General features: G+C 37.7%; 2 protein-coding genes across 2 annotated transcripts in view; one reads left to right on the forward strand and one right to left on the reverse strand.

The window, feature by feature from the left end:
* The first annotated feature begins 623 nt into the window (after positions 1–623).
* Positions 624–1,926, forward strand: Pmch (pro-melanin concentrating hormone). The gene is made up of 3 exons (XM_051139775.1): positions 624–892; positions 1,213–1,411; positions 1,682–1,926. Exons 1-3 carry the CDS (start codon positions 644–646, stop codon positions 1,729–1,731), a joined length of 498 nt encoding a protein of 165 aa, XP_050995732.1. The 5' UTR covers positions 624–643; the 3' UTR covers positions 1,732–1,926.
* Positions 1,927–2,074: 148 nt separating this feature from the next.
* Positions 2,075–23,375, reverse strand: part of Parpbp (PARP1 binding protein) — a 58,722-nt gene continuing 37,421 nt past the window's right edge. Inside the window, exons 7-11 of the mRNA XM_051139774.1 lie at positions 16,520–16,700; positions 13,259–13,437; positions 10,644–10,725; positions 2,827–2,959; positions 2,075–2,406 (exon numbers count right to left, since the gene is read on the reverse strand). Coding sequence (XP_050995731.1) covers positions 2,075–2,406; positions 2,827–2,959; positions 10,644–10,725; positions 13,259–13,437; positions 16,520–16,700 — 907 coding nt within the window. The remainder of the gene's footprint in view (positions 2,407–2,826; positions 2,960–10,643; positions 10,726–13,258; positions 13,438–16,519; positions 16,701–23,375) is intronic.

Here is a 23,375-nt window from a genome sequence, read left to right on the forward strand (position 1 = left end):
ACTATCTATTAATTACTAAATTCACTAATAAAAACCAGCATTGTCCTCTTGGAACTAAGAAAAAAACACATCAGTCAAATCAGCTTTAGAGCAATGTCTTTAGTCTATGCTGACAAGAGTATGGACTTTAATCACAAAAGAGCATATCAAGTGTTTATAAAGGAAAATCTTCTCTAGAGATATCTTCCATTTAATAAGGATTAAAAGGACATAAAACTTTTATCCCTATTATCCATGAGTTAAATAACTTGTTTTAATATCTTAATCAGAAAATACACAGAAGAAAACACTAATATTAAGGGAGCCCAGTGTCCTGTGGTCTTCCTTAATGACAACCCACTCTCAAGAGCCTATAATCTATTCAACAGAAAGCTTCCTATCAAAGACCTTAATCAGATTCTGAGAAAATTCACACACAAAATAAACAACAGGCCACTAAAACCAAAACAATGCCGGGGTTAGCAGCTTTACAAAGGGCCAGGCTCTGCGCAATGAGTCACTTCTAAAATGATGAAAAGATAAGCCTTTCAAGTGTTTTCTATTCAGACAGAAAACATATAAAGGCAGGGATCATTCAGCCACCGGCAGAGTGCGAAACTGTCCCCCTTACGCACTCGTGTTTGCCTTTAGCATCCAACTAAGGATGGCAAAAATGGGCCTTTCTTCCTGCACGTTAATGCTGACCGTTTCTCTGTTCTCTCAAGGTATTCTACTTTCGGCATCCAAGTCCATAAGGAATTTAGAAGACGACATAGTATTTAATACATTTAGGATGGGAAAAGCCTTTCAGAAGGAGGATACGGCAGAAAGGTCAGTTGTTGCCCCTTCTCTGGAACAATATAAAAACGATGACAACGGCTTCATGACTGATGACGAGAACAAAATTTCAAAGGTGAGTGTACATGTAGTCTGTCTTTTGCTGCACTAGTAATGAGAGCGATTTTCACAAGTCACCCAGAAGTGGATGTCATATTTTCATTTTATAAAGAGTACGTGCAAACAGAGCCACAGTACGCATTCAGATATCTAGTATAAGTTCATACGAACCAGGCACGTCTCCCATCTTATCCAAAACCTTTGGTTCTTGTATCTAAGAGGTTTTGGAAGTGAAAAGAAGCACAGAGCATCTTAGAATTGATCAGCAAGACCATTGTGCAACTGGGTTTAGCTCCACTCTGGACAGCTGGCATACAAACCAATCTTCTCTTACAGAACACAGGCTTCAAACAGAATCTCATAAGCCGTGGCCTGCCACTGAATCTGGCTATAAAACCTTATCTTGCTCTGAAAGGATCCGTAGCTTTTCCAGCTGAGAATGGAGCTCAGAACACTGAGTCAACACAAGAAAAGAGAGAAATTGGGGATGAAGAAAATTCAGCTAAATTTCCTATAGGAAGGAGAGATTTTGACAGTGAGTAGCCTTTTAAAAACTCAACTCCACATAACTCTGTAAAAAGAGCTCTGTGCTCACTGACTTGTTTATGAGCACAAAAAAAAAAAAAAAAAAAAAAATCAAGTAAGACCCTGGTTCAGTTCTACCGGTTCGTAGGTGACCCCTGTCAAAATGTGGAATTTTTTAAAAAATCAGTAATTGTGGTTTGATTTATTTAGAGTTCACTATAAGTCCATAGCTTTTCTTAATTCTGTGCGGTAATTATAGCTGTTGTTTTTTACCTTTCAGTGCTCAGGTGCATGCTGGGAAGAGTCTACCGGCCCTGCTGGCAAGTCTGACAGCTGCTGGTCCATGCCACCCTTTCCAACGGCTCATTCCAAGTGGAGAGAAAAGCCCTTATGTTGATATGACTGTTTTATCTGAAGTGTCTGCTTTACAAGAAAACTACTTAAGATATGTAATAATCGACATGATATGCTTTGACTTGTGCATTAAACTTCATAAAAGTTCTGCATAATTCTGACTTACTGGTGTTTTTGAATAGTAGTTAACGTGTGAGCCTCAAGTATATTTATCAAAATGATAAAGCGTCAACATTTATGTCTTGAGATTTAAAATTAGTTCATGGCTTTGGTGAATGGCCTTATATATACCTAAATCTGGAGCACACAAATGACAAAATCATAGCCTAAAAAACTGACTTATCTTGGTCTGGCCAGGAATCAGTTTGACCTTGGCAGCACACCTACTGCCTTTTGCCCCTCGGGCTAGCTTGCCACCAGCTTTACTGCGTGCGTCATTGGGTGCTTTAGGGATCTTAACATCTTTATGTTGGTGCAGTTCGTTTCCATTATCACAGTGAACATTCTCACTGTCAAAATCCATCTGTTTCCTTTTTGATATTTTCTTTTCTGTAGATTTTCTTAACATTTTGTCATCTTTATACTTGCCCAGATGCACATTTTCAGAACTTGTTTCAGGTCCTGCTCTTCCAACAGATGAGTGTGCTCCCTCTATTACAAAGGATGACAAGGGGAAAGGAATAATGATATTTAGTATTTTAAATTATGAGACATAAAAATAATCATTAAAAATGGCCAGAGTATTTAAAGGCATAGTTACAATAAAATAATCCTATTCAATTAAATGTCAAGAAGTATATAATCACATTTTCATCTTACTATGCCATTGCCCGTCCCAAGCATGAATATCTATGTAAGAATACAACAGGTAAAACCATGAATTATTTTCAAAATCTACTTAAGAGTGTATTACATCATACTCCTATCAGTAAATCTGTACTTAGGTTCAATTTCTTAAACAAATCCAGGGCTAAAAAATATCTTTACATTTCTTAGTGCTTTGCAAAAAAAATCTAGTTTTACTAAGATAAAACCGTTTGGCTGACTAATTGTTCAAACAAGGTTAATTACCAGAAGCATCATTTTCCAAGTGCAGAGCACACAACGGCTTTGATGATAAATGAACATCCCATTTATTCTTGCTCATCAGGTAGTCGTCTTTATAAGTGCAAGCAAACTGTGATCTAATCAATGTCTGCCTCATCTGATAACAAGAAGAAGAAATGTGCAATTATATTTTGTCTTATTTTCCATTTAGCTATATACACACTGCCTGGTGATTAACACAGAATACACAGACTGTCCTTATAGGGAACTTTTAACCATATTTTGTTTAGTTTTCAAACGCACTCATTACTATGGCTAGCCTCTTAGTTCTTTTTAGAAACACTAGCTTTATCCATATATAGTATATTTTTATAAAAGTTTTAAAATTCAATTTTATAGTCTTTAGAGGTTCTGGGATGCATTCCTTCCTTTGGGCTGCTCTGAAGTGACTGTTATAATAACTGAAGTAATAATACACACATAAAAATCATAAAAAAATGGGAGTTCTCCATGTAATGAAAAAAGGAACACAACACTTTGAGAGAAAGAGTAGTACATATGGCTAAAGAGACTGGCAGAAGGAGAAAAGCAGGACAAAAATGGGACCGGAGAAGCTAAAAGAAACAGAAGTGGCAGATGCTTAGCAAGAGGAGCACAAACAACAAGGAAGACATTGCTTCTTGGTTCAAACAAATATTAGGGAAAACGAAAGTTTGTCATTATATCATCCTAGGAAGAGTCAACAAAGAGTATTAATGGTCAAAATTTCAAAATATATTCTTAAACTTAATGTCAAAAATAAGAAATGAAAGCCCAACTTTCTCATAAACCAAAGATAATCAGACAGGTAACGTTCCTTCTAAGCGGGGTGTGGTAACACACTGAAGTCCTAACACGCAGAGGCTAATGTGGGCGGATGAAAAGTTAAAGGCCAGTCTGGATTATATTCTGAGACACTGGATGGCAAGGAGGGAGAGGAGAAGGAAAAGAGAAAGTTAATTTAGCAAATAGGACAGGAAAACAAGCAGCTTGAAATTCATTCTGCAAATATGAGACTACTGAGCTATTATAGAATTAGGAAGACATTTCAGAACAACACATAACGTGACCGCCATCAGTTACACTTGGCCCATCACCATTAATCTTATGAGAGATTTCTCCAAATCATTAGAAGCTACCTTACATCCTTTTAACACTTCCAATTATATTATGTTGGATATTACTGAGAGTATTTATTGATTGAAATGTAATTATATATTATATTCAATAATGTTGTTATGTAATCAGAGACCAGTGCTCCAACTCACTTAGATGTTTGCAAAGATGATGGCAATGAAATCCCTGACCATTGTTTAAAAGATATGAGAGCAGCCTCCTTTTCAGCTGCTTCATAAAAGCCAATTTCATTCAGAGTGATAAATTATCTTTATGACTAATGACACACATTTCCATATTAGAAAAAATTGTGTTTCATAATTTTCAATGAAGAACTAGACAATTGGATTTTTTTTAATCACAAAGTTGCAAGAAAGTATAAAAATTCAGAAAACTACAGCTACAAAGCAGTGTGTTCATATAGTAATGAGAACAGGTACAGATGAAAAAAATAATTAACCATGAAATACATATCAAAATACAAAAAACAAGCTCCTTTATCCACTGCACCATCATGCCAGACCCTTATTATTAACTAGATAACTTGAATAAATAAATAAATCATCAACCTCTAATATGTCCACACATAAGTATAATAATATTCACTTCACAGAACTGTTAGCATTATAGAAGTAAAAAACATAAACATTGCTGAGCATTGTGTACACCTTTGATCCCAGCACTCAGAAGACAAAGGTAGTCAGATCTCTGTTAGTTCAAGGCCAGCCTCGCCTACAGAGCAAGATCTAGGCCAACAAGAGCCAGATGACACTGTCTCAACAACAACAACAACAAAAATGTGTATGTGTGTGTGTGTGTGTGTGTGTGTGTGTGTGTGTGTGTGTGTCCCCTTGTCCCAAACACCAAAGTACAGGTGATTAAAGATTGGGACATATATGTGATATTTATGTTCACTCTGGAGTTCTAATATAGACACTGGGTGACTATTGTAACACAGAGGAAGGATGGACGCCATAAAGTAAGTTCTGCTGAATCAGGTTCCTCAGGTCCAGGCCAATTCTGAAAGGACAACAGAATGTAGCTCAAAACAAAGACCTTATAATTAGCTTCTTTGTTTAATTATTAAAACAGTGCAAGCTACACTGGCTTACATTTATAACTTGAAAGAGAATGGTTTTCCTTTGTTCATAAAAGCTGAATTTTTCTGCACAAGATTAGTGGTCACATAGAATTGAAATTACTTCCTATTGTAAATCTTCCAAATCTCTCTGTGTATTTGATTTGGAATCACAAGTAAGCAAAACAGTCCCCTCTTGAAAGTGCTTTTGAAGTACTAAACAGCTCAGAATAATGTCCAGATTCATACATGGCTGTTAAAATCATTTCATGTTCAAGTCACATGAGAGAAATGGATTGAATGTTTTCTTTTGTGGCATGACTTCCCTCCTTTGGGAAGATTGCTATTCACAGTGAAACTGCAACGAGCTTCAGACTTGCCAAGCACGGGAAAGCCCTTTGCCACAGCGCTTTGTACACTCATTAGGACGTTCCCAGTAAGAGGGAAACAGAACTTCACATAGGAAAGCATGAGCTGAGTTAAAGCACTGAACAGGCATAGACACTCCCAAGTTAGATACATTAAAGAAAGGAAGGTCTTAAGCTTAAAGAGGGAATACCTGCTAACTGGGTATCTTAAATTATTCCAAAGTTATCTTTCTATTCTTACTTTATCACATTTTCAGAAGAATAGAGATCTTATATCTTTTGATACTAAAGAACTTACAAATATATAAAGTATTTTGCTATCAGAGAAAAGTCAACTATACAGCTAAATAGAAAAAAGTCATCTAAACAATATTTAGGAGCTCTGGAGCTTTCAAATGGAGGTCAGCCTCTTAAAACACACCAACGTGGACTAAAGAGATGGCTCAGCAGTTAAGAGCACCAGCTGCTCTTCCAGAGACCCAGGTTCAATTCCCAGCATCCACATGGCAGCTCACAACTGTCTGTAACTCCAGTCCCAAGGGATCGCACACACACAAGCTTCCTGGACTCGTCTCCTTCCTTCCATAGACTCCCTTTACATGGGCAATAGCAATTTCTCAGCACATGTTCCAAACTGGCAAATAACACCAGAAAGAAAACAATTACTAGACTATTTACCTGAGGAGTCATTCTCTCTGGATTCTGATTTTAGCTCTTCTGCTTCATAGCTTTAACATGTCTCTAAGATGTGTTCCCTAAGCTTATCTGCCTTTTTTATTTCTCGCACTGTATGACAAGTGGTGCTCAGCCACTAGCTGGGAGTCTCCAGTCTGTGGCCGATTACTTAGTTCTATTCCCTTACTTGAAAGTCATATATTTTCTGGCCCACATTTTTTTTTCTGTTGCCCAAGGGATGGCTGGGGTAGATGTTGAGGTTACCTGAGGCAACCTCTAAAGAAGTTCTGCTTTCTGGGTCCCCTTCTTGAGTTTATTAGTATATATTACCACAAGGTCTACTTTATCTCATCAGGGGCTATACTTCATTCTAACTAGAGGACCATTTGGATGGGACTTAGTATGGAGCCTGGGAGGCTTCACACCTCTCAGTACATACATTTTAAGGTTCGTTCTCACACATTGCTATCCAGTTGCTTGTGGCTACAAGAAAAAAACACACATTTACTTGCTTCTCAGTTTAAGTAATTCTAAGGAGAATTCCCATAATTATGTGTATTCAATAGTACTATATCTGTTATCTGGTAACCAGGCCTAGGACTAGATTGGTACTTATACCTCTGTATCTGATAACTAGGACTAGATTGGTACTGCACCCCTGTATCTGATGATTAGGACTAGATTGGTACTGCACCCCTGTATCTGATGATTAGGACTAGATTGGTACTGCATCTCTGTAACTGATGATTAGGACTGGATTGGCACTACACCTCTGTATCTGATGATTAGGACTAGATTGGCGTTGCATCTCTGTATCTAATAACCTGGACTAGATTGGTTCTGCACCTCTGTATCTGATAACTAGGACTAAATTAAGTTGCTAAATCATGCTAAGCTTCTTTCTTCTGAGACTTTTAGCTTCTGTTGTTGGCCATGTTGAGGGGCACTGCAACTTATTACAATATGTTTTGTTATTTTTCTCAGTGATTATTTTGGAGTGTGTGTGTGTGTGTGTGTGTGTGTGTGTGTCACTTGTGGAAGTCAGAGGTTGATGTCAGGAAGCTTCCCTCAGTCATTTCATCACTGTAAGCTTTGAGGCAGGGTCACTCACTGAAACTGGAGACTGCCAATTTAGCTTAGCTGGGTGGCCAGTGCACATCAGGATCGACCTATCCACCCTACCACTGCCTTCCTCCCCGCCCAGAGCTAGGGCCACAGGGGCAAGCCAGCATGACAGCTTTTCCTTGGTTCCTAGGAATCTGAACCCAAGCCTCTAGGCTTGCACAGCAAACCCTCCACCCACTGAACCATCATCTCCTCAGCCCTATTTTTTTTTTTTAAGTTTTAATTACTTTTTAATTCATTTTAGGAAGCAAGAGAGAGGAGATTTTTAGAATAAATCTCAATGCACCTATTTAATTTGGATACATTTTCAAGTTATCTAAGAAAGAATTTTCTAACACCACAAGACAAGCACTGTTGATGGAGGCAGCAGAATCACAGAGAGGAGAACTTTCTTACCCTCCTCATGTCTCAAGTTCACCGTGCCCACTGCTCCTTGTTTTAAGGATCCTATACCTTCTTGATTGGGTAGTTTCCATTATTAAGTAGATAAATACACATATAACACAGATTCACCGAGACGGTAAAAGGCACTGAAGACACAGTAGAGAAAAGACAGATATGCAAGGTGCTGGCAAACCAGGATGGAAGGAATAAAGTTTAAGAAGGCTAAATGTGCCCTTTAAAATCTTGTAATAAAAAAGTAATGGTAAAGAAATGAAAGAAATATTCTCCAAGGGTCTGTCTATATCAAAGCCATGAAGATTTAGTGAGAGCCTTTCCGTTTCCTTCACAGGGCAGTTTATTAGACTATCAGATGCAAATTTCCCAATAGACCCCAGTGTGAAATGAAAGTTGAATACCTAATTTTTGACCAGAGGAGCATCCATGTATATTTATGAATAAAGGCACTCAAATCTAATGAGAATTGATTGTGTAATATTGACTAATTATTGTAATAATTATGCAATCAGTTAATAGAATACTGATTTGGATATATGTCACCAAGTACAAAAGCTCTAAATCCTCTAGCATTGTCCTCTTTTAAAATGCGCAAAGTAGTTCAAGTTTTGATCACATATAATTCCCATAACAAAACAAAGACATCACTACAACTTTATACTAAATCAGCAATAAGTGGTTGAACTATGGCTTGATTGTCACTCTAGGAGCAAATATTCTTGTTATTTCCAACAAACACTCTACCCTGGCTGTGCTTCAGTTGTATGAGTGGCTAAACTAATGGATTTCACATCTGACTTTGCAAAGGCTGCTTATGACAAAGCATAATTATGAACTCTAATTATTTTATGTGTCTTTGGTTTCAGAGCTTTGTAGACTAGGCTGACTCCGTTGTTAAATAATAAAGCAATGAAAGTTTAATTTCATGGTTTTGCACACTGACATAAAATACTGCATGGTCATTGTAATAGACAGCATCCCTCTAAAATCTGTTTCTATCTATGTACATGACACTAAATTAGATGATCTTTTCTATTTCTCTAATACACATGAATTTGTTCTCATTTTACAGTAATTAGCTTATCCTTGAGAATTCTGAAAATGCACAATCCCAAAGCACATTCTAAGTATTTGTCCTTTTGCCCACAGATAAATGCAGTCCTCACCACTTTGCCAAGGAAACTACTCTGCAACAGATGGAGGCCACTACAGAAAACCATAAGCAATCAAAACAGAGAATAGTGGAATCCGGGCCCCAAAGCTACATCTACAACACAACTGCAGCACCTAAGTAAGGCTCAGGGATCAACGGAGAAGAGAGGGCAAAGAGACTTTTTGGAGCTGGGGAATCAGGAAACTTGTTGTGAGATTAGTATTAGAAGCTACATTCATAAAATCTCACCAACATGGCTGCCTAGACATGGCCTACACATGGATGACATCAGCCGACATGCTAACATAGATGAGGGCAGTGAGGGAGGCAGGGAAGGGACCTCAAGGGGCATCTGCCCTGCACAGAGAACTATAGGCAACTCAGGAATGCTGAAAGTAGGAAAAATAGTCTTCCCCAGGGACAAGGACACCAATACCAAATGGTCAGCCATGAAAGTAAATACAAACAAGTAACATTATACAGACTAAACAGGTTGTATTAGAGCACACGTGCGTGTGTACCAATACACAGATGCATGTACACACATAACAACTAACAAAAATGAGGCCATGAATTTCAAAGAGAAAAAGGAGGGGATATGTGAGAGGTCTGAAGGAAGGAAATGGGAAATGATGTAATTATGATTAAAATAAAAAGAAACAAATTTAAAAAGAAATATAAAAGAAAAATTTACATAAAATTAAACCATCAGTTTTTCTTTTTGATTCAATTGGTTGCATGAAAATATCACAGACTTTTTAAAATTAAAAATATTTAAAGTTGTCAATAATTACTGTAGATTGAAAAAGAATTTATACACTAAAATTGTTTCCATAATGCTTCAAAGATAGATGTGTTTTGAAAAACTTTATCCTTTGTCCAAAAGTATTTATATCAACAAAGTTGACAAATTTGATTCATAGAAAAAAGATACAGCAAACTTAATGATGTATTACCCAGACATTAATTACTAACAACTACTAGGAAGTAATAAAAAAATGATGCTGACTAATAAATAGCACAAGCTACAGTTATTTTTTCTGTTATAACAAGATGAAAAATTATTTGATAATAATAACTTTTATATAAAAACTTGTAACAAATTAATAATTACTAATATATAACATATACTATATGCCCACAATATAGTACCTATTGGATAAAAGTATATCCCTGTAAAACATAAAATAAAAAATTTAAATGTTTGAATAAACACATTATCAGCTATAGTCACATATGTTCTACTGGAAAATCAGAAAACCTACTTCATGATAAGTGAAAATATAACCAACGGCTAAGGAACAAAGTAAAGACTCTCTCATCAGAATCTAAAAAGATCTTCTGCCATTATGTCTTCAGAATTTATAATTTGGATTATATATGTGTTATATATAATTAAATTATATTACACACAAATTTTACATATTACATATAATTATATTACATATACTTATTAAATTTTAAATTTTTACATATAACATAAAATTAATTTTTAATTATATATAATTTAGAATGTCATCCAAAGGCCTTTCTTCTTTATAGTCTTAGTACTATTACAGTGATAGAAACACATCGAGGCTCCATTCCATTAACAATATCAGAAGTACAAATAAGACCACAGTTCCTTTCACTGATTCAATAGACATTAACGTAACATTTACAACAGCAGCTGCTTATTCCTTTTATTTTAGTTCATATAAATTGAAAAGCCACAGATAGGTCAAGATTATATAAAAGCAATGTTTTTATAAACTGTTATTGCTTTTTATTATTTCCTTCTTATTGTGCTATATGAATTACATAATTACAATATCCATCCCTGTTTTATATATTTACTTCTTCCAAAATAAAACAATATTTATCATTTTATAATTAAACTTTATTGTACCTTATTTTTTTCCACTTGCATTGATTTATGGATTCTCTCTCTGAGGGGTTTAATTGATGTGTTATTCATTTGTGTGGGAGACCTATGGGGAAAAAACACATTAATAAGGCTTGAATGATTCTGTTCTTTCAAAATTTATATTGACATTTAAGCACCAATGAAACTATATTACAAGGGAAGGCCTTTAGAAAGTGTTCGGGTTAGTGTAAGAGCTTGGCCAGTTTGGCCATTGTTGTCCTTTCAAATTTCCAGCCATGTGAAGATGCACGGCAGGTGCTATTCATGAGGAGCAGGCCTCTAGCTATAAATGACAACCAGTCTGCTGACACTTTGATCCTGAATTTCCAGCCTACAGAACCATGAGAAATGAGTCTGTCATTCATAAGTTACCCAGTCTCAGACACCCTTTGGTAGTAACTCACATGAACTGTGACACTCATTGGCCAGAGTAGCTTTTTTTTTTCTTTAATTTTATTAATTTATTCATATTATATCTTGATTGTTAGCCCTTCCCCTGTTTCCTCCCATTCTTCCCTCCCTCCCATTTCTCTCCTTCTCCCCTCCCCTATGTCTGTGACTGAGGGAGACCTCCTCCCCCTATATATGCTCTTAGAATATCAAGTCTCTTCTTGGTAACTTGCTGTCCTTCCTCTGAGTGCCACCAGGTCTCCCCATCCAGGGGACATGGTCAGAAAAGGGGCACCAGAGTTCGTGTGAGAGTCAGATCTCACTCTCCACTCAACGGTGGAGAATATCCTGTTCATCGGCTAGGTCTTGGTAGGGGTTCGAAGCTTACTGCGTATATTCTCCTTGGCTGGTGCCTTAGTTTGAGGAGGACCCCAGGATCCAGATCTGCCTGTCATAAAGTTCTTCTTGTAGGTTTCCAGGACCCTGTGGGTCCTATTTCCCCTTTCTTCCATGCTACTCTTGCCTAAAGTCTCAATCGGATGTCCTCTCCTCTGACCCACTTTCTTGGTAAGTAAAGATTTTCATGGTACATATCCCTTGGACTAGTGTTTTGATATAAGTGAGTATATACCGTTTGTTTCTTTTTGCTTCTGGGTGAACTCACTCATTATTATAATTTCTAGAACAAAGCGACAGCCTACAGAATGGGAAAAGATCTTCACCAACCCTTCATCTGACAAAGGTTTAATATCCAAAATATATAAAGAACTCAAGAAATTAAACAACACAAAACCAAACAACCCAATTGCAAAATGGGGCTTGGAACTTAACAGAGAATTCTCAACAGAGGAATATCAAATGGCCAAGAAACACTTAAAGAAATGCTCGTCCTTGTTAGTCATCAGAGAAATGCAAATCAAAACGACACTGAGATTCCATCTTACACCCATCAGAATGGCTAAGATCAAAAACTCAAACGACACCACATGTTGGCGAGGATGTGGAGAGAAAGGAACACTCCTTCATTGCTGGTGGGAATGCAAACTAGTACAACCACTTTGGAAAGCTATCTGGTGCTTTCTCAGAAAAATGGGAATAGGGCTTCCTCAAGACCCAGCTATCCCACTCCTTGGAATATACCCAGAAAATGCCCTACCACACAACAGGGACATATGCTCAACCATGTTTATAGCTGCTTTATACATAATAGCCAGAACATGGAAACAGCCTAAGTGTCCCTCAGTAGAAGAATGGACTAAGAAACTGTGGTATATTTATACGATGGAATACTACTCAGCTATTAAAAATGAGGAATTCCCAAAATTTATGGACAGAGTAGCTTTTAAACTGGTTTTCTCCCTACTCTCATAAGCATATTTACAAGAAAAAGCCCTGCCATCATCTGATTGTATTCAGCCACTAAATGTGACTGTACTTGGAGACAAGGATTTGAAGAGAGATAGCTGCAGGTAAAGGAGCTCCTTAGAGCACCTCTCAATTGGATAGGACAAATGCCTGGTGAGGAAGGGGCAAGAGAGAGAGAATATTATGTGCACACACTTTAAAAGGGTCATGTAAGAAAAACAAAACAAAACAAACGGGCATCTTCTAACAAGGCAAAGTTCTCACCAGAACCCACCTATGCCACTTCTCACTTCACACTAGGTCTGTGTTGTTTAACAGCAGTCTGTATCGGTCTATGCTATTTATTACAGCTGCCGGAGCAATACCATGGCCGTACAAGGTCTTTATAGAACACCAACATTCACTTAGCAAGGAGGAATGGCTTCACATTTGGGAAAGAAGCCTTTGCTAACAGCTCTCTTCAGCATATTTTTCACACACCCTCAATTCTCAGTTCTTCACTTAGACAGTGAGGATGCTACTAAAAGAAACGGCTTTGCGGGCCATGTCTTAACAAAGTTCTTGACACATACCAAAACAAATCATTTTTTTTCCACAGCAAAACACTGAAATGAAAACACTAAAATGGAAACAAGCAGCTCCACTCTTAACTGCTACATCATAAACAGAACTGTGCTGCAGTGACATGTCCAATCTTTCTTTAGCTTTCGCTTTTTCCATATTATCCAGCCTCTTCCAGGTTTTGCGCCATAAGTACACATTCTTCTGATAATCAGCAGGTATTTTTCATATTAAAAAACATTCAAGCTAGTACTTACACACATTGCTTCCACATCACATACCTGAAGAGTGTGAGGAGAGACATCCCGCTGTGAGGAAGTGTGCTCTCATCATTACATAAAAGGTCTGCTCTGTTCCTGGTCGGGGCACTGGCCGCATCTTCGTCCAAAAGAATCAGCAACATTTTCACAGCATCTCTGCCACAGTATGCAGTGTCATGGTTTATGGCAAAAGATTTTGGCTAGAAGGGAAATTGGTTTTAAAGTAGACATAACAATTATTCCCAACTAGGTGAGTCAAGCCACGCGTTTCTATTTCAAATGCCACTCTTCTTCTTCTTCTTCTATTGCTGAAATCACAGAAAATCAGCTATAAAAAGTAGATATAAGATATGTAGACATTTCTCCCTTCAACCACACTATAATCAATCTTACCAATTTTCAGATATATAAAAATATAATATATATACATATGCATATGTATATGAATATCATATTCTGATGTGAGAAGCATTGTGCTTTAAGAGAGAAAAACCTAATAACCATCTAGCTAAGTCTCAACACCATGACTTTTATCTCTTAATCTCTGTGTATTTTTCCTCTCATACAAAAGGGGGATGGAGTCCTGGCAATCCAAACCAAATCTAATCAAGAGCCAGGAATGGTGGCGCTCGCCTATAACCCCAGCACTGGGGATGCAGAGGCAGAGCAAGACTAGTTTCAGGTACATAAGTTGAAGATCAGCCTGGCTTATAATGAGATCCTGCCTCAAAAAAGCAAAAGCATGATTATTCTATATTCTAAGCATTCTGTTAAGAAACTAAGGCTTCAAAGGTGAAAACCACGATCTTCAACAAAATCACAGCCCTCTGATAAGATAAATACATTATCAAAAATCTACATTAGAGTGCTGTGACATTTCCAACGTAAATACACAGTGTGGTAGAAACATTCACAATGGTGAGAGTCCTGTGGCATAAAGGACAGCCTGGGGAGGAGTCCAGTGAGAGAGGAAGGGGCTTCAGAGACAGACAGACAGGGGAGGTCTAGGTGCCAGGGGGAAGGCGGCGTCCCACTAAGCAAGTTCAATAATCTCATTTAGACCTTAGAAAAATCAACAATAGCAATGGGTAAAATATATTTTGGGACAAAGTTTGTCAAATATGGACACAGCTGCAGCAGATTAAAAGGCTACAATAAATTAGCTTTGAAATTAAGTAGTCTGAAATAAAGAGTGCTAGAGATACAGCAGATTAAAAATGGAGAGCTGGGAAAAGTAGCAATGAGAGAAAAAACGAATGTCACAAGTAATACATGACAATGCAAAATTACATGCAGGTACATACGAACATAAACTTTTGGAGATTTTTGTTAGGTTTGAAATAATCTACTAATTATGTACACGACAGACTCTGGAAAGATGCTTAACTGCTCTATGTTCAAGATGTACTTCCCTGGCAAGAGAGGAACAATGACAGTGCCCTGCCCACTGGGGTGAGGGACATGGTGTCTAAAATATCAGAGACAACCTTTCAGAGCCCTCTGTGGCACCTGTGTGCCTAGGGTTGGTCTTGTTCATTGTGTGTTCAGATACTGATTTCTCTGCCCCAAGCTCAAGTTGCAATCTAGACATGGGCTGGAAGGAAGAGACAGTAGGTAGAGAGGGTGAAAGGAAGAGGAAGAAGTCACAGGGCCACGGTGTAGCACATGAGGAGTCACCATGAGGACAAGATGGAGCAGGGGTGGCCAGGGTAAGACTAGAAGACAGATAAGAGGACACATGTCTGGGAAGGAGCCAGGCTAGTGTAGACGGGTTAGAATAGATGAGAATCTGCCCAGCTATAGTGCTTTAAAGCTTATTAATAAATCTAACAGGTCTCTATCTCATTATTTGGGAGCTAGAGAGGCTATAGAAAAAACATTTACATTCAGCACCTGTGCAAGTCCCCTCAGCATTTATTAACGTGCTTTTGGCTTCTTTTCTCTGTTTGGCAGCTAGGGATACCAGATGAACTGAACGTGCAGCTCTACCCAAAGTAAAACCAAGAGCCTACGATGAACAGATAATTACCACATAGTTCACATCAGTGTCAGCAAGTGCCACGTTGCTAATAGTGCCCTCACTGAGTGTTGTTTGGTTATCTTTTCAAGATTTGTGACTTAGTGGAAAACACAAAACTAAAACAGGTGGCATGTGTGGGGATTTTGATTGCCTACAAATGGGAGACTGGCACTCTGAGTGATCTGAGATGGCAGTGGTTCCTGGCATAAACTTGCAGTGATAGCACCCTTGTGCGTGGTGCCAACACAGTCACTCAGAATGTTGGCATGCACATGAAATAAATGGGGTGGAATCCCAGAATCTTCCCCATGATGCCTTTGAAGGAAATCTAAGACCACACATTTTTGTAGGAAAACAGATAAAAATGATCACCAAGGCCTCTGGATGAAAGAATGAATAAATAGCAAAAGTGTTTGTTCATGCACTGCCTGCCATGGTGACACTTAATGAAAGGGGCCTTTGTTAACCAAATAAATACTACAATGTGGACAGGCACAATGGTTTACATGTGCAATTCCAGCATCATAGATCTATACTAGGAGCTTGAGGCCAGCCTGGGCTACATAGTGAGTTCCAAACCAACCTGGGCTACACAGTAAGACTTTTTCTCAAATAAAAACAAAGAAAGAAAAGAAGAAAAACACAGACCCACTATAATATGCGCTCTGAGGTTCTGTTCTGTATTTAAAATCCTGGTAGCTCACTTCTATAGTAATTATTAAAACTGACTATCAATGCAAAGAAGCCAGAGAAGATGTGTATGCTGGATAAGATTCCAAAATACAAGGATGACTGAAATGTAGCCAACTGGAAATGTAATTAGTAATAAAAATTATATAGCTCTATAAATGAAAACTAAATTTCTGACTACAAAACCTGTTCTAATGGGACTGTTGATGTCCTGCAGAGAGAAGAGTACTGGGGCCAAAACCCAGACTATAATTTTACATCTAAGTAACTAGGAAAATAATGGTATTATAAGGATAATTATTGAAAAGTAGTCCTAAGCGCCTTAAATATTCAGTGCTGAAAGAGATACTGGAGATTATCCAAAGCCTTATTGTAACAAATATATTTTCCCCAAGGGTGTTATGATTTACCTAAATTGAACATAATCCTATTGAGAAAATTTAATTTGACGGTGTCATCTTAAAGCATAGAAAATACATCTTCTGTCTTAAGTAGCAACAGCAAACAATTTCTGCAGTGAACAGAAGAGATTATGTTTTGTATAGAAGGACAATGAAGAATAAATCTGTTACCGGTGCAGGACTGAGGCTGGTGGAGCTGACAGCTACATCTTCTTGAGAATTGATAATATTTTTAATCCTCAAATTCAAATCCTGAACAACCTCCTCCACTGCTTTATAGAAAGGATCCCCACTGCTGTGGCCTTTGGTCAGCTGTGTCTTTATCACCAATAATATCCGACCCCCTGCAAGGCTGGAAACAGAGATAAGAGTGTGCTTGTCATAGTTTTGTAAATGACAGAATGCTTATAAGCTTGAAAACTTGTTTCTTAGTGTTAATCAACACCTTTCAAAGAACAGAGCTTTGATCTTACAGATCAAATAAGAGAAAGATAAAAACCAAGAGAAACAAAATAAAGATGTTCTGAGGCCCAGCATGACACAAGTTACATCTTCCTTGATTTCAAAGCCATGTCTATGCAGTATGACGGCAGATCTGATGGATTCCTATATATATCAAGTATATGTCTATATATGTAGGGCATTACCTTTACACACTACTAAGATAACAGAAACAGTCACCTCTCATTGAACGCCTAACACATTACATTAATCTTAAAACCAATTCAATAAGCTGCTACGAGTCTCATAAGGATTAAATAACTTGATCTAGGTCACATGGTGTTCTAGGAAGGGAGAAGGAAAAAAGAAGGCTCACCTGAAGTAAATACTATACTGCCACACATGAAAATGAAAGTATTATATTATATTATATTATATCATATCATATACAGAAGAGGAAAGTAAGCAAGTCAATATTGACCCAAAGCAACCCCAAAACTAAACCACTTATGGCTAATAGACCAGTGTTTTTCAAACCCTGAAATCAATGTTCCTTTATATGCCTGAAATGAAGCTGCAGCTCCTGCTGTACAGGACTGGCCTAGGTCCAGTGTGAGGAACACACGGGGTGGATCTTGGTCTGTCCTAAAGAAGAAACTAGAAGTGTCCAACAGTAAAAGACGACTCTCCTTTGAAGTCATGAGGTATCCCTGGAAAGGCTGTGCTCAATAAGATATGTCTGATGCAGTTCTACCTCTCTCCTCCTTGAGCAGGCTCTAAGCATCTCTTTTGTGATAACATAAAGGAAACACTATGAACTGATGCTGTTAGCCTCAATATATTACCATCAGATCATACATCTCAGTCAGGTGCTCTAACAAGCATCTGAAATATGACTGATGAGGTAAATATTTGGTCCATATAGAAGGGGAAAATTATGAGACAATGGCAACTCATTAGCTCCATCTCTCTCACATTTCCTGTCATAAGAATTATACTCAGCTTTGTTTGAAACAGTAACTCCTGATCTTGGCTTTCTGAGTCACTTTCTCCAGGAAGGGTGCTATGTAACTGTGTTGGTAGCATGGGTGACCTTTAGGCTAGAGCAGTGTGGGAACCATTTCACACAGAAATCAGCTCTGAGAGAGGAACTGCATTTAACAATCTTCAGATACCCGCTTCCCCTTGAAGAGAGGACTGATGTTGATGAGGAACAGAGCCCTGCCCCACCTGAAGACTGTAGTAATAAAACACTGCACATTTCCCCTGCAGAATGAGCCTTTATTTGTATTACTTAATAAAAGCTTCATATTTATTTAGTTATCTAACGGTGCTTCAACACTTTCACAATGGTCTTCTGCTCTTCAATAAAAAAGTATGCTGCACACAGGGAACATTAGGCCCTAGGATGTGCTTTTTTGTTTTGTCTTTGGCAATCTCATAAAGACTTAGGTCTCACGGGAGAAACCCCTTGAAGTCTGTATAATATAAACATATGTCTGCATACTATAAAGATAAATAATTCTGTCACCAAGAGTTTGGGACAACCTAGTTTTGTTAGAGGCTGTATTGTCAGAAAGTCTATGATGGGATGCTCAATGCTGTACATTCTGAGCACCTCTGATCACAGTCCTAGGAATGGGTGTGCCAAAGCTAAAGGTTTTAACTGTAGAAAATGTTATTCTTTATTACTCATACTCCAATGCAATATAGTAGTACATAGGAGGTTGAATTTACATTATCATGGTCCATACTTGGGGTAGACATCTCATTGAGCAAAAATAATAAAAATACAGGCTAAGAATCAGGTGAAGAAAAGTCAGAGGGACAAGTAAAAAATGGAGCAAGTCAAATAGAAGACCAGGTGGATTCTATTCTATTCTCTCTCTCTCTCTCTCTCTCTCTCTCTCTCTCTCTCTCTCTCTCTCTCTCTCTCTCTCTCTCTCTGTGTGTGTGTGTGTGTGTGTGTGTGTGTGTGTGTGTGTGTGTGTTGTAGAAATGTGTATGGGATCCAGAGATCAACTGCCTGAGGAGCTGTCCACCTCATATTTTGAGGCCAGGTCTCACTGGCATCTGGACCTTGACTAGTAGGCCTTGGCAGTTGGCCGGTGAGTCCCAGGGATCTGCTGTCTTCCCCTTCCTAGCTCTGTAATTACTGGTGTACTTTACTGCACCAGGCTGGGCATCAAATTCAGGTACTCAGGCTTGCATGATAAGCATTTTACCCACTGAACCATCTCTCCAACCCAGAAAAACTTCCGTTTGAATAGCCACTAACAATACTATGGGACAGTACTGGGACAGCTCAAATTGCAGGTCTTGCAGGAGCATATAATCACCTACAGGGACGATCCCTCAGCATAAAGATGACCTAAGGATGAGGAGGGTTCCTATGAAAGCCTAGCGATTATAAAATGTTTTAGCATTCAATGTAAGATTCAGATGAGAGTTCCTGCTGTCATCAATTCTTCTCAAGCACAGTATTTTATGGACAATTCAAATCAGTAAGGCAAGAAATATAAAAGGTAGGTAAAATAATTAAAATCTATCCAGTGCTATTAATTTGTGTCAATGAAAGGGTCATTCTGGGGAATGTCTGTTGTATTTCTGTAATCAGAAGTCTAGGCTGGTTCTAGGAGTCTCTTCACTTACCTGAGAACTTTCTTTTCAGCTGTTACTTTAAACTTGTATTTCTCCTAAGAGAACAGACAAACTGGATGAAATGTAGCCAAAACTAATCCATAGTTGGCAGTTTGGCACTTTCTGCTTTTTCTGGGAATTACTCTCTGAAAGGGTTTCGATAGTAAATTCTGTAAAGTACTTTGGTTTCATTCATTTGTCAAAATTGTTTACAATACATTACAAATGCTCTCAAGTCATTCTATCACTCAGACTTCTGTGATGTGATAATGTGGGTTGGTAGTGACAAGCTACTGCTGCTATACATAAAGGACAGTGATTTATTTTTCTTTAGATGATGCATGCTTAATGACTTGCAGGCTAGCCATTACAGTACTAAAACTGACAGATGTGTAATGGGCCCTTTTGGAATAAAACTAGTATTAGTTAATCATAATACTTGATTAGGACTATTAAGGATGACTATTTAAAAAACTCTGACAGCTATAGAACACATTATGTGCATATATAGCTATTTTATGTTTTCTATCAATATTTTAAGCTAAATGTTTGTACGATTCCAATTTCGGTTGGCTTTCCCCTAACTGAACTATACTTGTTCTTGTGGCTGTGAAATGCTATGCATATTATACCCACATGAGTCCTCATCCCACCCCATGTTAAGTAGCCCTCTAACTTGTAATGCAAATAGTAATGGGGAAATTTTAGCACAGTAGCTACAGTTCGCAAGACCTATGTCAATAAGGTAATATTGGGTGAGGTTGCTGGCCTGATAAAAATCGTTTTTATTAAAGAGGGTCTTCTGAGTAGTTTTTAAATTTATCCTTTTATTGAAGTAGCTAGGTCAGTTACATATGTTTATTAAAGGTACAAATAAATCATCAAATCATTTTAGTGGAAATATTAAGGATAATAAAATGTGAAAGAATGTCTTAGGTGCAAATTATAAAAATTAAAATTTTCAAATAATATTAGGAAAAATTAACCATTTGTCCTCCCCATCGCCCTCATTCTTTCTATGAGAACAAAACTGCTGAATTCTCAAGATGATGTAATTTGCTGCCAGAATTGTAGCTAGCAAAAGATTTATAAGACTTATTCTAACTGCTTGCCAAGGCTAGAACTTTGGCTACCAGCAAACATTCTAAATACTGCTACCATGACTAATTCATATATTTCCTAGTAAAGCCAACCATTATACTTTCTAGTGCCGGTTTGGTAGCTTAATTCAAGTTGCTACTTTTAGAACCTCAAAGTTCCAGGGGTTGTTAACCCAGTACTCCAAGCCATCTGTGCCACACACTGGTTTACAAGATGAATAAAAGCTTTTGAGGGCATAGAATGATACTAAAAGTGTAGAGGGCACTTGAGTGGAAAAGTGGAAGGAAGAATGAGTTATTTAAAAAAAAAAGAATGAGTTAATCTCAAAATAATTTTTGCTAATTTAGATAAACATTAAAAGAATAACTTAAAGAACAATTTAAAGAACTTAAAAAACAACTTAAGACCAACTGTAGCTCCCAATTCCATCACACTACAGTCCCTGGGCAGAAGATACAGTGTTGCTGGCAATGAAAATGGAAAATCACAATTAAAAAATAAAGTGGCTGGAAGAAAATACTAAGCAATAATACGACTAAATACTTTATGCAATTGGTTACTCTTCATTTTGCTAAATAAAGTATTGAGCTTTGCCATTATGTAGTCAAGAATTTGATAACTATTTGCTTTAATATCTTTAAAAATAAATATGATAAAGGTATATAAGCAGTATCAAAACACTTCTGAAGTATTTTCAAACAAAATAATAATTAGCAATACATGAAACAGGTAATTTTTAGCCAAATTAATATTCTATAACTATATATTTAGTCCAATACATAACGCAGATATTTATTCATTAAAAAGCTGTATAGTAAACTTGAAGTACAGCATTTTGAAGTTCTTAACAACAGAATCTAACTGATTGATAAACACTGAAGCTTCCAAGATATTTTCAGGTAAAAGTATAGCAAGCATTTTTATGGTGGCACCTACTGGCAAAGTTCAGAAATGCAGCCAGCTTAGCTAAAATGGCCTCATGAAGAGCTGGCAGAGGACAATGAGCATCAGATTGCATTTTTCCATTTCCCCCTTTTTTCCTCTCTACCTATCTTCATTCTTCCTTAGACTCCATGGATATCACAATGTTTCCTTTATAGGATAAGCACAAACTTGAAATCAGATACAATAGTTAAATATATCTTTATCTCTTAAGTTATCAGGTGGAGGAACAAAGAGGATAAAGAAACCGGAGGGAAAAGGAGGAGTCAGATTACACACAGTTGTGCATATGGGCCAAGACTCCTGAGGCTTCATCCTGTACCTAGCATGGAATCTTGAAGGTCTTTAATCACAGTGCTATCAAAAGCCATTTCAGAGGGATCACACTGACACTGGTGCAAGGACAGGACAGAGCAACACAGGACTGGAGGAGGAATGAACAGCTCAGGCGAAAAAAACCAGGTAAGCAAGGATGAGGACTGATACAGGCAACAAAAACTAGAAATAAGGTAGTAATTACAGGAAGCGAAGACAAGAGAAGAGGTAAAAATGTCTCTTGCTTTATTCTGTTGTTTTGTTTTGTTTTGTTTTGTTTAAGGCAAGCTAAGTCAGAGACTTACAGATATGTAAGACTTATACTTGGTTAACTGGAGGGAGGAGAGGTGAATCCACTAAGGTGGCAAGTAGCTTTCAGAGAAAGATGAAAATTAATTCTTGCTGTGTGTTAAATTTGAGCTACTTTGAGGCACCGTCTCAGAGATGACTGAAGATGTCTTGGAAGCTCGGTGCTGAAGTTGGGTTTCACCAAAGACCAGACTGGGAAGAATTTACACAGAGGACGTTAGAGAGGAAGAAAATGACAGCATGGCATCACAGATGCTACGAGAAGAAGTTCTAAAAAGTGAGCAAAAACGAGGAATCACAACACTGCAGATGGTAGTAGCTGCCAGAGCACATCATCGAGAGAAGAGTAGGGATGGCAACAGTGTGAGCCGCTCAAGGGTATCAGCAAATTACCCTCTGCTCTGCCTCAGAAACTGTGCTATGGCTGCCATGTTAGCAAAGACAAGCTCTTAGGACACTTACTGCTCAGGAAGAAATGTATCAAGATAGAAAATAGAGAAGGAGGGAAATAAAGAACACTAGTTTTCATGAATCTGAGCAAAAAGATGGAAAAGGAACTGGAACAGAAAACATAGCTTGAGGGTTTTTTTTTTTTTGGTTGGTTGGTTTTTTGTTTTGTTTCTTCTTCTTCTTCTTCTTCTTCTTCTTCTTCTTCTTCTTCTTCTTCTTCTTCTTCTTCTTCTTCTTCTTCTTCTTCTTCTTCCTATCCTTATAAGACTATGGCTAAAGTACTAGGCAAGAAAAAGTGTAAAACTGTAAGATAAAATGCATAAGCAATGCAGCAAAAGCCCACTAAGCTATCCATAACTCCACAGCTGGCTCACTGCAAGTTTATCCTTTAGATCGAGCGCAATGTAACATTTTTCCAGGCATGCCGTCCTAACGCCTTTATGACAAGCTTCCACAAACCAGTCAACCTAGGTCCTTCTCACTGTATCTCTTCCACCAAATACTGCAGAAGTAGGGTATGTTTTTAGTTTTTGATAGTTTTACCACTTTGAATTATAAAATTAACATATACTTACAATTTAAAAAGACGAAAACAAAATTGTCTTTTGTTTGTTTGGGCGTTTGTTTTATTTTTCGAGTCACGGTTTCTCTGGGTAGCCTTGGCTGTCCTGGACTCACTTTGTAGACCTGGCTGGCCTGGAACTCAAATAGATCTATCTACCTCTGCCTTTCCAAGTACTGGGATTACAGGCATGTGCCACCGAACCTAGCTGAAAACAAAATTGTTTAAGTGGACTCCCACTTGAAGATACTATTTAGATACCCACTT

Source organism: Acomys russatus, chromosome 31, assembly GCF_903995435.1.
Source record: "Acomys russatus chromosome 31, mAcoRus1.1, whole genome shotgun sequence".
Lineage (NCBI taxonomy): Eukaryota > Metazoa > Chordata > Mammalia > Rodentia > Muridae > Acomys > Acomys russatus.